Raw genomic sequence first — 14,447 nt, forward strand, 5'->3', positions numbered from 1 at the left:
CTCTGTGTCTGCTATGATTTTCAAATCCCCACTCATAAAAAAGTGTCAGTGTTCCAAATTCACAGCAGAATATTATATTCCTTTGGTTAATATTTCTACTAAAAATGGATAGTTGAAGAAGTTGAAGAGCTATAAAAAGTTACTACTTCATTGATGCAAAGTTAGTGAAATATTTGGCTCTTTGTCATCAGTGCTTTTTGAAAAGAAGCTGTAATTTTCCCTGGTGGTCAGTAAGCTCACTTGGCTTGAAAAGGAACTCCTAAAGGCATGTGAAGTGCTCAGATGACCCCAGAGAGAGATAGACATGTGTTTTGTCACAGCTATAGGCAATATTAGCTGGAGTCATTATGAGCTGTTGCTTCTTCCCATTCTTCAGGATACAATGCTTCATAACTCAGGTTGCTGTATTAGTTTGTGATGATATATAATCCTTGATTATATTGGTCAGCAAAGCTCCTGACACTTTTTCCTGCAGTGGCCTTGTGTCTTAGCTCAGCTGTTAGGATTTGGGAAGGTGGGCAGCTGGGTGGGAGAAAGAACCAGTTGGATAGCTGGCCTCAGAGGGTCGTGGTTGGTGGGTCATCCTGTACCTGGTGGCCAGTAGGTGACACATGGGGTCTGCAGGATTCTGGCCTGGCCTTGCCCTGCTCAGCATCTGTAGCAATGACCTGAGGTGGGTGGCACAGTAGGCTCTTGGGTTCACAGTGGCAGCAGACCGGGGCCCAGGGGCTGTGCTGGAGCGATGGCCCTGCAGGAACCTTACAGAATTCAGCAGGGACAGATACCGAGTCCTGCACCTGTGGGAAAGAGTCCCTGGCAGGAATACAGTCTGGGGACAGAGGGGCTGCAGGGAGCAAGGTGCCTGAGGTGCTGTCAGGTGCTGGGAGAGGCTGTGCCATCTCCATCCTAGGAGTTTTTCAAATCTGGATTAGGCAAAAGCCTGAGGAACCTAGTCTGGCTTCATGGCCAGGCAGAGGTAGGACTTAGAGACCTCCTCAGGTCTTTTTCAACCTGAAATACCTTATAGTGTAATTCTGTGACTAATTATTTATTCCATTTCAGATTTGAATTTGAATTTTGCCTTTATAACTTAACTTGCATGTCTAAAATGTTACATGCTCAGTCTGCTCTATCACAAATTCAACTAATGCTTACTTTGTGTGTGTTTAATGTTCCATTTAAAAAAATAAATTCTGGGCCTTTACCAAGCTCACATTTCAAAAATAAATGTTATACAACCAGTGTGATTTGCATCTCTCTGCTTATTACTGGTTTCTTTTGTTCTTATTTCTTGTGTAAACTTGCCACATGATTAATGTGCCTTTTTGTTTCAACAGAGGGAGAATATATCAAGATGTTCATGCGAGGCCGACCAATCACAATGTTCATTCCTTCTGATGTAGAAAACTATGATGATATTAGGACAGAGCTGCCTCCTGAAAAGTTAAAACTGGAGTGGGTGTATCCTTAATAACTGCTTGCTGTTCCCTTTTTGTCTTGTCCTGCATTTTTCCCTTTTAGCATCCAGTCTTGTCTCTTCTCTGTTAAGAGGTAAAAATTAACAGTGAGGAAAAATGTTCAAATTAGTATAACAATGGACGTGGTTTGTAAGTCCTGAATAGTACAGCTTTAAATGGCAGACTACATAGATACAGAAATACTGTACTTTTTCTTTGTTTTGCTGTTGACACTAATTCTAATTTATCAACTGATTTATATTTTGTGTGAAAGAACACGTCTTTGGAGAGTTACAGAGTTTCACAAATGTCCCCCTCTGCCTCCCACTATATTAATGTAGGCTTGGCTTCTGGAACATTGCTAGTTTTCCATCTCTGATCCTTCTTTAGGAGGCTTAAGAACTATGGAAGATGTTGAGTTTGTTGTCCTTTCCTATGGAGTGAGGATTGCCATCCTTGGCACTGCTGCTGTGTTTCAGCTCCAAAGTGAAGCAGTTAATTTCTTTGGAAACTAGTTTGTATTAAATGCTCTAAATTTATCATTTGAAGAACTGAGTAGGTGGGTGGCTGATGACAGTTCTACAAGTTTACTAGATCAGACGTTAAGTTCATTTTAAGAGATGTGCTTTTGCACACTTTTGGGTCTTCCTGTCACTCCCCCATCTCTGCAGATTTTTCCAGTAAGCTGTGACTGTGTAAGTTTCTTAGTGCTTCAGTAAAATAACATGTCTAGGCAGCACTTGAGTTGTAATAATCTGAAGTTTGATGCTCTGATGTTGCTGAAAGCAGGAAGATTTTTTAGGAATGTTGATGATACACTATCAATGTCAGGAGGAAAGTTTCGGATTATAGTCTGACTGGAGGGAAAACAGAGCTCTTTCTCATGCTTTGTAAAGCTGTGGTACCCAGTTTTCCAACCATCACAGCTCTTGGTTGCTGATGCTGGCACTCATGACTGTGGTATAGTTGGGTCAGTCAGTGATCTGGCTGAAATGTAATTGTTTTTTGTGAAGTTAATTTTTAAGCAGGACCGATACATTAGTTTGATTCGCCTCACAAACATGCAAGGGCTGGAACTGACATACGGGAGGAACATCAGCTCTGCTTTTCCAACATCAGTGAGCAGTTTGGACTGATGAAAACTGATCGTGGAATCACACCCTCAGTTAAGTAGGTGCAAATCCTGGTGTGGACACATTTAATGTCCAAGAACCTTAAGTTCAGGTTAAACCAGTTGGCCGCTCACGTCTAATTAAAGCGAAATACATCTAGTTTAAACGGACTGTTCATGTGTTTTGGAATCTGTTTGAGGAAATGTCATTCCAAATCAGACCAGTGTATTTAAGAGTACAGGGTATCTTTTGGGTGCAAAGGTGAAGAAAATGAGGAAAAGGCAGTAAAATATATGAGGACTAAATGTTGGTCTCTATGAATTTGAACAAAATTCCTCTTCAGTTTGGAAAATACAGCAGCAGCGATCTTCTGCTTTATGCCTAAGTTTAGCAAGGGGAACAAATCTGCAAGACATCTGTAACTTGCAAATATGATGACAAACTGAACCCTGTACACCTTATTAAAAGGGCATGGGGACAGTGATGATTCACTGAATATTTTACTAATGTCAGTGTTTTGCACCTGAAAGCTCAACTGAGTGTTGAATAGTTCCATTTATAGTTTTTATTTTTATTTCAATTCTGCCTTCTGGATGATTTTTTATAATTGGGTTTTTCTTTGTTATTCCTCTTTTGGAAAATGGTGATCAGCTATGAGCAATTTCAAGGAAACAACAGACAGATTATTTGGCTGGGTTTTTTTTGTTGGTTGGTTGGTTGGTTGGTTGGTTTGGGGGGGGGGGGGGGGTGTCTCCTTTTTAGATGTTTCCTGTAGATTTATTCAACTACTGATACCCTGTACTGTAGATTCAACTCAGGAAACTTAGCTTTTGTCTGCCTTGCAGATTACTGTCATTTGAAGAAATGCCTAAGCTGCTTGGCAAGATAAAGCAGCTCATGGGGATGTCTGAGCTCTCGACTGTGTCTGGTTCCTGAGTGATGTCATCTAAATTAAATAATTTAGTTTGAATATCCCTACTTTGTAGTGCAATCTTTGCTACTGCACTTCAGAACTGGTTAAAGCATATCTGACATTCCTACTAACAGCGAAATTGGCTTATTTAGTAGTTTCAGAGGTCACAGTCAGTGCAGCTTTTGACAGTGATTATAGATTCTTTCACCCAGTGTATAGTAGCTCAGTTTCAGGAGGGTATTTCAGACTCTGTTTTATGAGATTATTTTTAGCAATAGTGCTCTTCTAAGAATAATTGAAGACAGTGGTAAATATACTGCTGAATTCTGGTGTACGGTGGATCACTTTTCATGAGGGCAGTAGCTATTTTCAGCCAGTTCAAACAAACAAACAAACAAAAAACCCCCAAAACTTAAAGTTTTTAAACATATCCTGTGTTGTGACAATGCAGTCCTTGCAACTGGTGAGAAATAATCACAATATCAAGGCAACTATCTCTCAATTTCCCTGATTTAATCATCTGTTTCAGTGAAAGATTAACATTGAAATTCAGTGGAAATCGAGCATCAAAGTTGTGTCACCCCTTTTTATGTAGGGACACAGTCAATTATTGCATTAATTTTATTGCATTAATTGTATTGCATTATATCTGCTGCTTTGTTCTGGGTGTGTGGAGAAGGAAAGAACTGCTGTGGAGCAACAGCCCCTCTTTTTTTCCACTCAAGATAGTCTGGGATAGAGAAAGAAGAAAGCAAAAAAATTTGTCACACAAAACAGGTGGTTCCTTTACATGTTTGTAAAAATGTGCTTCTAGAAAATGCAGCAATTCTTTGGTACTTTATTTTGTAGGAGGGGTAAAGGAAAAGAAGGTATTGAGGAAATGTAATTTTTTTCCTTTTTTTCTTGCAGCTTCATGAATGTCAGAGCTCAGTGGTGGGTGCCAAAGTATTTAGCTCTAGCTTGGCTAACCATGGAAGACTTGTGCTGTGGAAAGACATGTTTGTCTAAATCATTAATACTTTTCTAGGATGAATGTTCAAAGATGTCAATCTTACTAAATCCTTATCAATACATTCCCTATTGTATACAGGAGATGAGTGAAATCTGCCTCTCTCCTCTGAGAAGGTAGTTAAAACAGCATTCTTAATGCTTCAGGATAGAAAAAATATTTTCATTGGATTGTAGCCCATTGCTTTTGAAAGTTCAGTTGTTTGGTTTGTTGTTTGGTTTTTTTTATAAAAGGCCATTCTGGGGTTTTAGTTCCATGAGTGTTTAAAAGATGAAGAAAGAAGAAAATCTAGTGGGGAAGTAAATAGTAATGGAGGAGAAAGAGAGGCATCCTTTTTTCCTGCCCTCAGCATTGTGTTGTATCAGCATTTCTCTCGATATCATTTGCTCAGCAAGCCAGTGAATAATCTCTGCTTCAGGGGAGCCATTGTGTTCTTCTGTACTAAACAGGAGACAACAAGATATAAATCTGTTTTGTTTTTCACACTCCAAAGGGGTAATTGACAACTGAATGCAGTGTCCCTCTTTGAACTATTGTTTAATTACAGCTTGTGTTTAATTTTACAAGTGTTCCTCTGGTATGGCAGCCCTGTGGTCTGGTGGGACTGCAAAAGAGGAAGGCTAGTGTAGAAGGGCATTTTTGGGGGTGCGGTGCTCTTTTTGATAGAACGGTAGCCCTTTCCCATGAAGAATGGAGGTCAGGCTATCACATTAGGAGATACCAGTTTAGATACTCCCAAACTTGAGCTACTTCACCTGCCTTCATTTATGAGAAAGGGCCATCTTCATCCATCCAGCTTTCTCCATGTGGGCCTTTGACTTCCTTTTATTTACCTGATTAGCCAGGACCTGAACCTGGAATCCTTTAGCTAAAGTTACTTAATATATTTCCCATATTTTTCTTGCTGTTGCAGGTGTATTAGTTGGCAGTGAAGTGGAAAGCTCTCTGAAATGCAGGACATAACAGGAAAATAATATTTTTGGGGCTACAGAGTTAGATGTTAAAGTCCGAGTTGCAATGTTAATTGTACCTGGTGACCCAGGGAACTGACATACAGGCAGGCAGCCACATTCATAGTCTAGAGGAAGAAAAAACTGCACCTGTTCCAAAGAAATAATGAGTTGTAATAACGTTTGATCAGTGCCAACCAAGGCTCGTTTGCAGTGTGTAAAACTTCTGAATGTCATTAGGAGCTGTGCATATTCCTACAGAAAACATGCCTTTTATGTATTTTGGGTAGATTTGGATAGAATATTTTTCACCATGTAAATTCCTTTTGAGTTTGGTTTGTTTAAAAAAGACTCTTAAAACAGTCTAAAGAAATCTTTCCTGAACTTGGCAGCTGCTGTGCAGAAGCTTGCCTCTTTCTGTAGGGCATTAGGAATAGTTTTAAAAGGCCAAATGAAAGCAATACTCTGCTGCCCAGTCTGCTGATACACAGCTTTGTTGCTGTAAAAAATGTTAAATTAGAGTAGCGAGTCCTGCTGTTACCTAATGAAATTTCACATGGAAATTTTTACAAAACTGCAATACTGCATTTGCTTTACTTCTACCACATCTTATTTTTAACATCAGTGATCACCATTTTTTAAGGGATTTGGTTTCCTAAAGTCCAGTTGTATGGGGTTTGTTTTGTTTTCTTTTTAAACTGTGCAAGTGAAATTGTGCTGTAGTTCCAGAGGCAAAAAGTTAAAGAGCGTTTGCTGACATGAGAGCTCCCCGGGAATCCTTTAAGGAAAAAAAGCTGGTTGGTTTTTTTTCTGGTATTCAGTGATTATGAAAACCTTGACTAAAAAAAAAACACCATAGATATGGGTATCGTGGAAGAGACTGTCGAGCCAATGTTTACCTCCTTCCTACCGGAGAAATAGTGTATTTCATAGCCTCAGTGGTGGTACTATTTAACTACGAGGAGCGAACCCAGCGGCACTACTTGGGTCACACAGACTGTGTTAAATGGTTAGTATACAACATTTGCCTTGTAAGTGTGTGGGTAATAATGCAGAAATATTTCTTTTCCTCTCCTACTGTATGTACAAACTAATTAATGTCATCATAGTTGTAGTTATTTCCTGTCTAATCAGTCCCAGTAGATTTCACTGTAGTAAACGCAGCACAAAAAAATGGTGTTAGTGCAGTCCATGCTAGCTTAGGATGTCTGGTTTAAATGTAAAGCAAGGGGATATGTATACAATCTAAGAATGGCAGGTTGAAGAAAGGCTCTTTGCGTAAATTATTCCAAATAGTTACCCCAGAAATAAAAAATTGTTGTTAGCCTTACTCTTAACTTAGTTGTTTACAGGCAGTATGGCAAAAATGCAATCTTAAAGGAGAACTAGAAAACTGGAAAACTGAGCATTTTCTCACTTTTTAAAAGATGCCCTGTCCACGTACAGAGTGAGTCAGGGAAGTCAGAAAGATGTCTGCAAAAAAACCCAAAACCTAGAGAAGGAGGAAAATTGAAGTCAATGTCATTGTGGGTGCAAAGGTAATTACAGAATCTGCTATGTTAGTCTGAAGAGTAGTGGACAAAATATAATGATGATCATAAACTCTCTACTGTGCTGTACCTGACTGGAGAAAATTTGTCATCTAAAGCTCTTTTCTCCTGTCTGTGTAATTGCTTCCTGTGGGAGGAATGCTGCCAGTTTTGTGTTCTTCACTTTCATTCAGAAAATTGAACTGAGCTGTAAATTTTTTTGGTGTCCGTCATTATGACCTCTTCAGGTTTGCCCTGACCCCCTTTATTCTTTCAATGGCTTTCTTCACCTTTGTAATTTCACAGAGAAAGTAAGTAAGAATATAGATCAAAAAATCCCAAGGTCTGTGAGAGGGTGTATTCTCTGAAGTCTGTTTTTTCACATCAGCTTCAAAGCAAAATGTGATAAGCAAGGGCAGATTTTTACTTCCACTGGTAGTGCACCACACTTCATTAGTACAATTACATCAGTAACTCATTTCAAGTGGCAGTAATCCCTGACTCCTGGGTGCACAGGGAAGCTCTCACCCAACTTTTCTGCCTTTTTTTCCCCAGGTTCATGACATCTCTAGGTTTAGGCATAAAATACACTGTAGTGTTCATAAATATGGCACATAACTATATGTAGGAGGCTCATTACGAGACAATGTAGATTTTGTTACAGTGGACTCCCAGTGTAGTGCAAACCTTAAGATGTGTCAGAGCACATGTGGAGGTGGCTCTTTGGCACTCTTGGTTGTGTGTCAGCAAACAGTCAATATAGTGTGGAATGAAATACCTGATGAGAAACATTCAAGCTGTCTCCTTAGAAGTGGGATTTAGGATCATAAGTGTCTTCATGGGCTTTTGTTGAGAAACAAATAAAAAAATTTACAAAACACCTCTCAGTTTTGAAGACCTATGACAGCAAAAGCAAGTCATATTTCTGTCTGTCTTAGTCTTGCAGTTCATCCAGACAAAATTAGAATTGCAACAGGACAGTTAGCTGGAGTGGATAAAGATGGAAGGGTAAGTAATAGAGCTGTTGAGCAGTAGTATCTTGTTTTGAAAATCAGGAAAAAGTGGTTTGGGGTTTTTTAATCATCACCTTCTGTCTGCAGTTTATATTATGCACTGCATTTACTGAGATATTTTGAATTTCTCAGGTAACAGCCTGTACCTCTAGCAAAAGACAGTAACGATGAAACACTCAACCCTACATTAAAAAGAGCAGAAGCTCATAAAGTCCTTTATCTGCAAGCAAACATGAAGCTTGTAATTGATTTATAAGGCTATGTCATTTCTGTCATATTACTTTCAATATGTCTTCTCCCAAGGGAGAGCAGATCCCCAGTTCTGTGGGTCAGTATAGTCTTAAGGCTTCATGGAAGAGGAAACCAATTTTGAGAATCCATGGAAGGTGTTCCAAGCTTTCCTATAAACTTGCTCATTTGAGAGCAAGTGTGTTTTAATGCTCCTCTCTGGCTCTTGGCATAATTCTGTCAGGACTTGAAAAATTGGATTATTTTCATGAAGTTATAAACAGAGGGGGGGAAAAAAAGACAGATGCTATAAAGTGTAGAAACATGTTAAATATAACTCTTTCTCAGATGTTCAGCTTAATTTTTTTGTATTTTGTAAGACATTTATGTGGGGGGTTTTGTATACGTGATTTCTACTGAGCATTTTCTGACTCTTGTTAGAGCTGGTTGGTTTGTTTTTCCACCAGTGCAAAGATTTATTGTCAATGGTGAATATATTTTCAGTGGTGAATGCTGTGCTTAAGCCAAGTTAATTCCCACTTTATTTGTGATTGTTTCTAAGCTAGTTTGGGATAGTAATTGTATGAAATATAACCGTGGACATTTTCTTTGAGTGGTTGGTGATGGTTAAGAGGCTCAGTGCACCAGGGTTTGTTTCTTTTTTTTTTCCCTAATTTTTATATAGTGAGCCCAGGTTTGATCATTATTTTCAGTTGTTGCATAATATCACTAGTCTGGGGTCTGAAATGCAAGATGACTCTTCCATCATTTGTCAATTACTTCGATTGGTCAAAGTATTTTCACAACTACCAAATGCCACTTTCCTGCCTCAACGGCACCGCTGCCGCGTTGGTAGCCCAGACATAAGGAACAGCATTGCCTTGACTCTCCCCTTTTGACTTTGAGGACAGTACCCAGCAGCATCACAGCATCACCAGCACAGGTCATCCTGCATTTTGCTCTGCAGTTTGTGATTCAGGCAGCATCTGCTTAACAAAGCGCGGCGCCGGCCCGCGGTGCTTTCCCTGCTGGTGACCTGTTTGTCCCGTTGCTTTTCCACGCAGCCCCTGCAGCCCCATGTTAGAGTGTGGGACTCGGTGAGCCTGGCGACGCTGCAGGTTATCGGCCTCGGCACCTTTGAGCGTGGAGTGGGCTGCTTGGATTTTTCCAAAGCGGTAAGATGGGCGCAGAGCCTTGGGGTGTCAAATAACGTGGCCAGTCCTATGGAAATGGGAAGGAAATCCCTGGAGGTTTTGCATGTGGCTGTCTAGCTGAGGATCTCTTTTGGTATTAAAAGTGTGTTGGTAAAGTTTCTGTATACTTTATAAAGGCGGCTGACAGCAAACGAGCTGGAAAAACAGGAAATGGCACATGTAAAATTGCGGTAACAAACTAGCATGGTAAATAGATAGCAAGCAAGAAAAACCTTAACTAGAAATTGAAGTCCATGCTGGGTTTGGTGGTTTGGTTTTGTTTGTGAGGAGCTTGGTTCTTTTTATTTTGATGTTAAAAACAAATTTGTTTGTGAGGTTTGTGAAGACAAACTTCAGTGAGTTCTCATAGGAGGGTTAACTTTGCTTTCACAGCTGGAGTAGGTTTTTATCCACCAACAGGAAATTAAAAAAAAAAAACAAACAAACCTCACATTATCTTGTACTATTTTTTTCCTGAGGAATAGCTTGCTCACTTTTTGCCTCTACTTTTACAAAGAAAAAAAAAAAATAGAGGTCGTTGTTACTGGGCCTGTAGAATTTATCAGAAAAATTGGTAGCAGATGGAGATGCACTACTTGGCATTCGGAAAGTTCTCATTCCAAATTTGGAAATGAATTGGGATTTTTTTGGTAAAATATGGGCATTTTTAATCTTTAAGCTGCCACTGTATTTTTGCCAAAAGACTGAGACATATCAGACCTCCTGAAAATCCAGGCTGGATTCTTGCATTCCGTCAAGAAGAATTAATACATGTAAAAGTAAAAAACGCAGAAAAACAATGTCTGCAGTATTTTGCTAATAGAGGAAGAGATTTACAGGACAGCTGAGGTGGGAAGGGATGTCTGGAGAGTGCCTCATCCACAGTTCTGCTTACAGCAGGTTCTGTCAGAGCCTGGTCAGGCTGTAGTCCAGCTGGCTTCTGGGAATCTCCAAGATTGGAAACTCAACAATGTCTCTGGTGACCTGCTGAAAAGAATTCCTTGCACTGTCTTGCTGCAGTTTCACTTAGCATTGAAAGAAAGCAAGCAATTGAAAGAAATTTCATAGCATTGAAATGTTGCTATGTTAGATATAGTACGTTTTGTGTTTCAGTAAATAATGTGAAAGGAATAGTGGTATTTCTGTCACTCTGACAAACCAATGAAATTTACAGACTTGAGTACAGATCTTTTTAAGAATGCATTCCATCATTTTAAAAACACAAACAAAAAACCCAGGGAATTTTTGAGGACTAGATTTTAGTTTTTATTGGTTCTGTTTTGAAGCTGAAACTGAATTTGATATCTTAATACAGTCTCACATGATTGCTCACTAGACTGAAACAGTTTGTGTGCAGTATCTAGAACAGTGTTTTTACCACAGGATTTATTAACCCCCACAAGAGCTGCTGTATTGCCGATGCTGTCTTCAGGGTTTCTTCCCAGCTAATAATTCACATGTATATTTGCATATTACTGCTCAGAGTAGTGCTTGGGAATAATAACTTTAGCCAGCTCTATTTTCATAATTTGTTAGAGAATGAAGTGCAAGAATCAACTTTAAGATAATTAAAGGCTCCTCCAAATCGTTCTACAAATGTCCTTGAGACAACTGGTTTGTGCAAATATGTGTTGTTGGGAATGTTTTTGTTTTAACATTTTTTTCTCTGTTCCTTTAATTGCATGTAGCCATATATTTACCATTTTGTTGTAAAATTGTTCAAAATAAGTGCTTTCAGTTATTTAATACTGTAGGTGCTGCTCTGCCTGCTTTGTAAGCATTGTTTTATTCAGAAAGTGTTACCTTTGCTGCAGTTTTACCAACTGCATGATGATACTGCTGGTACTTTATGATCCATAAGGAAAAAATCAGACATGCTTACAGAATTTGATAATGTAGTTGTGTCTATGTGATGGTGGCATTTAGGAAAAAAACACAAGTGGAGCTGTGTGTGTGTCCTCTGAGACCTGAGGAAAAACAAAATATTTATAGAATAGAAAAAGAAATCTTTTTCTTGCTAGCATGAAATTGCAAACAAGAACACAAAAAAAAAAACCAAACCAAACCACTGAACACTTAAAAACAAACAACAAACAAAAAACCCATCAATTAAAACAAACAATACCAGAGTAAAGACTTGGTAAGATAGTTTTAAAGCTTTTCTAGAATGTTATTTGAAGTATGATCATTTTTTATGAGATTATACAAAATCTATGTCTGTCTTTAAGAAAGAAAAAAAGGAAAATTCCATATATATTGAGGTTGTAATTACTTTAAAAAGACTTGGTTAATTTATATTTGTACCTTTGGGGATTTTTTTTTTAAATACCTCTGCCCTGCCCTGTTTCTAAAATGGTTATGATAGTACTTTGTCAGTACTTTTTTTTTTTTCTTTTCCCTTTAGGATTCTGGTACTCATTTGTGTGTAATTGATGACTCTAACGAGCATATGCTTACTGTGTGGGATTGGCAGAGGAAATCAAAAATAGCAGAGATAAAGGTAATTTTTGCACATGAATATTCTGAAACACAAGTGGTTTTTATTCCGATAAATATAAGTTTGTGAGACACACTTTTGATCTTGCTTGGAAACTGCAACTGTGTAATACTGCTGGCTTGTTTAAGGGTTCCACAGAAATGTATTCTTCACTTCTTTTCCAGAAGGGTTTTGAATATTGAAGGATTTGTAATGACATTTTACTCATCTGTAAGATCCAATGCAAATAAAGCAATTGTCTAATGTTTTCTTTATTTTAAAAAAATAAATCCTGGAAACATTAAGAAACTAAACTGATGATTCAGTCAGTAGGAGTTGAAAGAAATAAAATACTTTTAGACATTCCTTATTTCAGATTTGTCTGAATCAAATTCTGATTATTGATTATCAGTATGTACTTTTGTAAATTGCAGTCTTGTCTGCTTTTCTGTTTCTTTTTGAACCTTTCCTAATTTCAGACCAATGAGATGTGTTCAGAGGTGTTGCACTCAGTGCTCATGTAAAGCTGATTTCACTGGGAACACCCAATCCTTCGTGTTATCTGATATCAAGCAAGCAAATATTACATGCATGTGGACCTGAGTATTTGTATATTTTTATAAAACATGCTCTACAAGCATATATATGTCTATATCATTTCAAACTTGCCATTTCAGATGATAAAATCGGGTTGGTTTGACCCGTTTTCTTTAGGTTATGTTGACCAATACTAACTTTATTCTATAAGTTGTAATTTAATTCTATGACAGTATTTTCATTTCCTTTTTGATATTTTATGTGAAACTATTTGGCACATGCCTTGTATTTCCCCTTCACTGACATTATGTTTTGACTGGTTTTGCTCTCAGGGGAGTTCCTTGGTGTTTCAGAATTGGCTAAAAACTATTTGGCAGGGACAGCTCGCCCTTCAGTACTTACTCACATCTGGGACTTGGTCTCACAGTACATCAAGCACCTTCCATGGAAGATGGTGTGAGCAGAGTTGCATCCCTTGAGCTGGAGTGCAAAACAGAAGCCTTTTCTCAGCTGAACTCCATTAATGTTTTCAGTCCTTAAGTTCCAAACAATTTTTTTTGACATAGCAGATTTGCTCATGTGAAAACTGTGTGAGAAACACAATTCAATAAATATGGCCATAAAAAAAAAAAAAAAAAGGAAACTTAAGAATATTTTTTCCTAACGTAAGCCAAAAGTGGTAAAGTAGAAAAAGTTTCTCCCAAAGATGGGATTTAACAGCACTCTTCTGTATAGTGCTTTAAAGCATGGGCTTAAATCACAGGGCTGGGATTGGAAGGCACTTGTGGAGATCATCTATCCAACCCCTGAGCCAAAGCAGGTTCACCTAGAACAGGTTGCACAGGATTGTGCCCAGGCAGGTTTTCAGTATCTCCAGAGAAGGAGACTCCACAAGCCCTCTGGGCAGCCTGTTTTGAAATCCCCTAGAAATAAATGCATTTACTTTCTTGTTTTGTAGTCATTGCCTACAGGAGATCTGTCTTCAAGGACAGTTTGGTTCAATATGCATTAGAAGTTAAGTAAATGGCCAGTCAGTTTGTTATGTTTGTAAAATCTATTGGTAAAGGATGGAATACTTTAAGATGTTGGTAATTCAGTAACAGTATATGCAGCCAGTAAAAATACAAAGGTGGAACCCTATGTTTCAAAGTTTTGAGTTATGCAGGCTTCTCTTTTTTTTTTCCTCTTTGTGAGGAGGAAAGGGAAACAAAGAACTCAAAGGAATTTTTATAGAATTTCAGAAAGAGAATGATGGATGTAATCCTACAATATTATCATTGTCTTACTTGTCTCTGTCACAGCTTTGTTATCCAGAATAGCAAACCAGTCTTTGTAAAAACTAAGCAGGGTTTTCAGTCCAAAAAAGTGTCTTTTATACATTATTCATTTTCCTTGGCAGAAGTCTTAGCTATTCGAGAGCAGAAGCTTTTGTGATTTAAAAGGGAATGTAAAACCCTAACTTGTGTACTGAAGTTTAATGAAGATCTCTTACGAATTTGAAAAATCAATATATATGTAAAATTATATGTACAGTCATTCAGATAGCTGACTTAGCACAGAACACTTAGGAATACTTCCAAGCATACAATGATCTGTCTAGTTTCTCATATCTCTGTTCTAAAACTTGGGGGTTTGCATGTATTTCTAGTAGTTAATGTCCTCTCTGAATAAATATTATTTCTGTTATTATTTCAGACTACAAATGAAGTTGTTCTTGCTGTAGAATTCCATCCCACCGATGCAAATACCATAATAACGTGTGGCAAATCTCATATATTTTTCTGGACCTGGAGCGGCAATTCATTATCAAGGAAGCAAGGGATATTTGGGGTAATAATGTCTTGATACCAGGACAGTTTTAAATCAATGGAAATCACATTTTCTATACATTTGCTTCATTGCTACCATGTACTGTGATCAGAGAGGTAAACATACAAAAGAAAGGGCTAAATTCTGCTTGTGTGTATGTAGGGTGTAAGAGTGTGGATGCAGTGTTCTAATTACATAACAAGTACAAGCAATTATTCCTT

At 38.1% G+C, this 14,447-nt stretch overlaps 1 protein-coding gene across 8 annotated transcripts in view; it reads left to right on the forward strand.

Moving 5' to 3' along the window:
* Nucleotides 1-14,447, forward strand: part of EML4 (EMAP like 4) — a 150,249-nt gene that overhangs the window by 112,551 nt on the left and 23,251 nt on the right. For all 8 annotated transcript variants that reach the window (XM_069009684.1, XM_069009682.1, XM_069009683.1 and 5 more), the window contains 6 exons: nucleotides 1,338-1,461; nucleotides 6,301-6,450; nucleotides 7,909-7,978; nucleotides 9,276-9,386; nucleotides 11,809-11,904; nucleotides 14,113-14,247. In XM_069009684.1, the coding sequence (XP_068865785.1) occupies nucleotides 1,338-1,461; nucleotides 6,301-6,450; nucleotides 7,909-7,978; nucleotides 9,276-9,386; nucleotides 11,809-11,904; nucleotides 14,113-14,247 (686 nt within the window). The remainder of the gene's footprint in view (nucleotides 1-1,337; nucleotides 1,462-6,300; nucleotides 6,451-7,908; nucleotides 7,979-9,275; nucleotides 9,387-11,808; nucleotides 11,905-14,112; nucleotides 14,248-14,447) is intronic.

This window comes from Aphelocoma coerulescens, chromosome 3 (assembly GCF_041296385.1).
Source record: "Aphelocoma coerulescens isolate FSJ_1873_10779 chromosome 3, UR_Acoe_1.0, whole genome shotgun sequence".
In the NCBI taxonomy this organism is placed as follows: domain Eukaryota; kingdom Metazoa; phylum Chordata; class Aves; order Passeriformes; family Corvidae; genus Aphelocoma; species Aphelocoma coerulescens.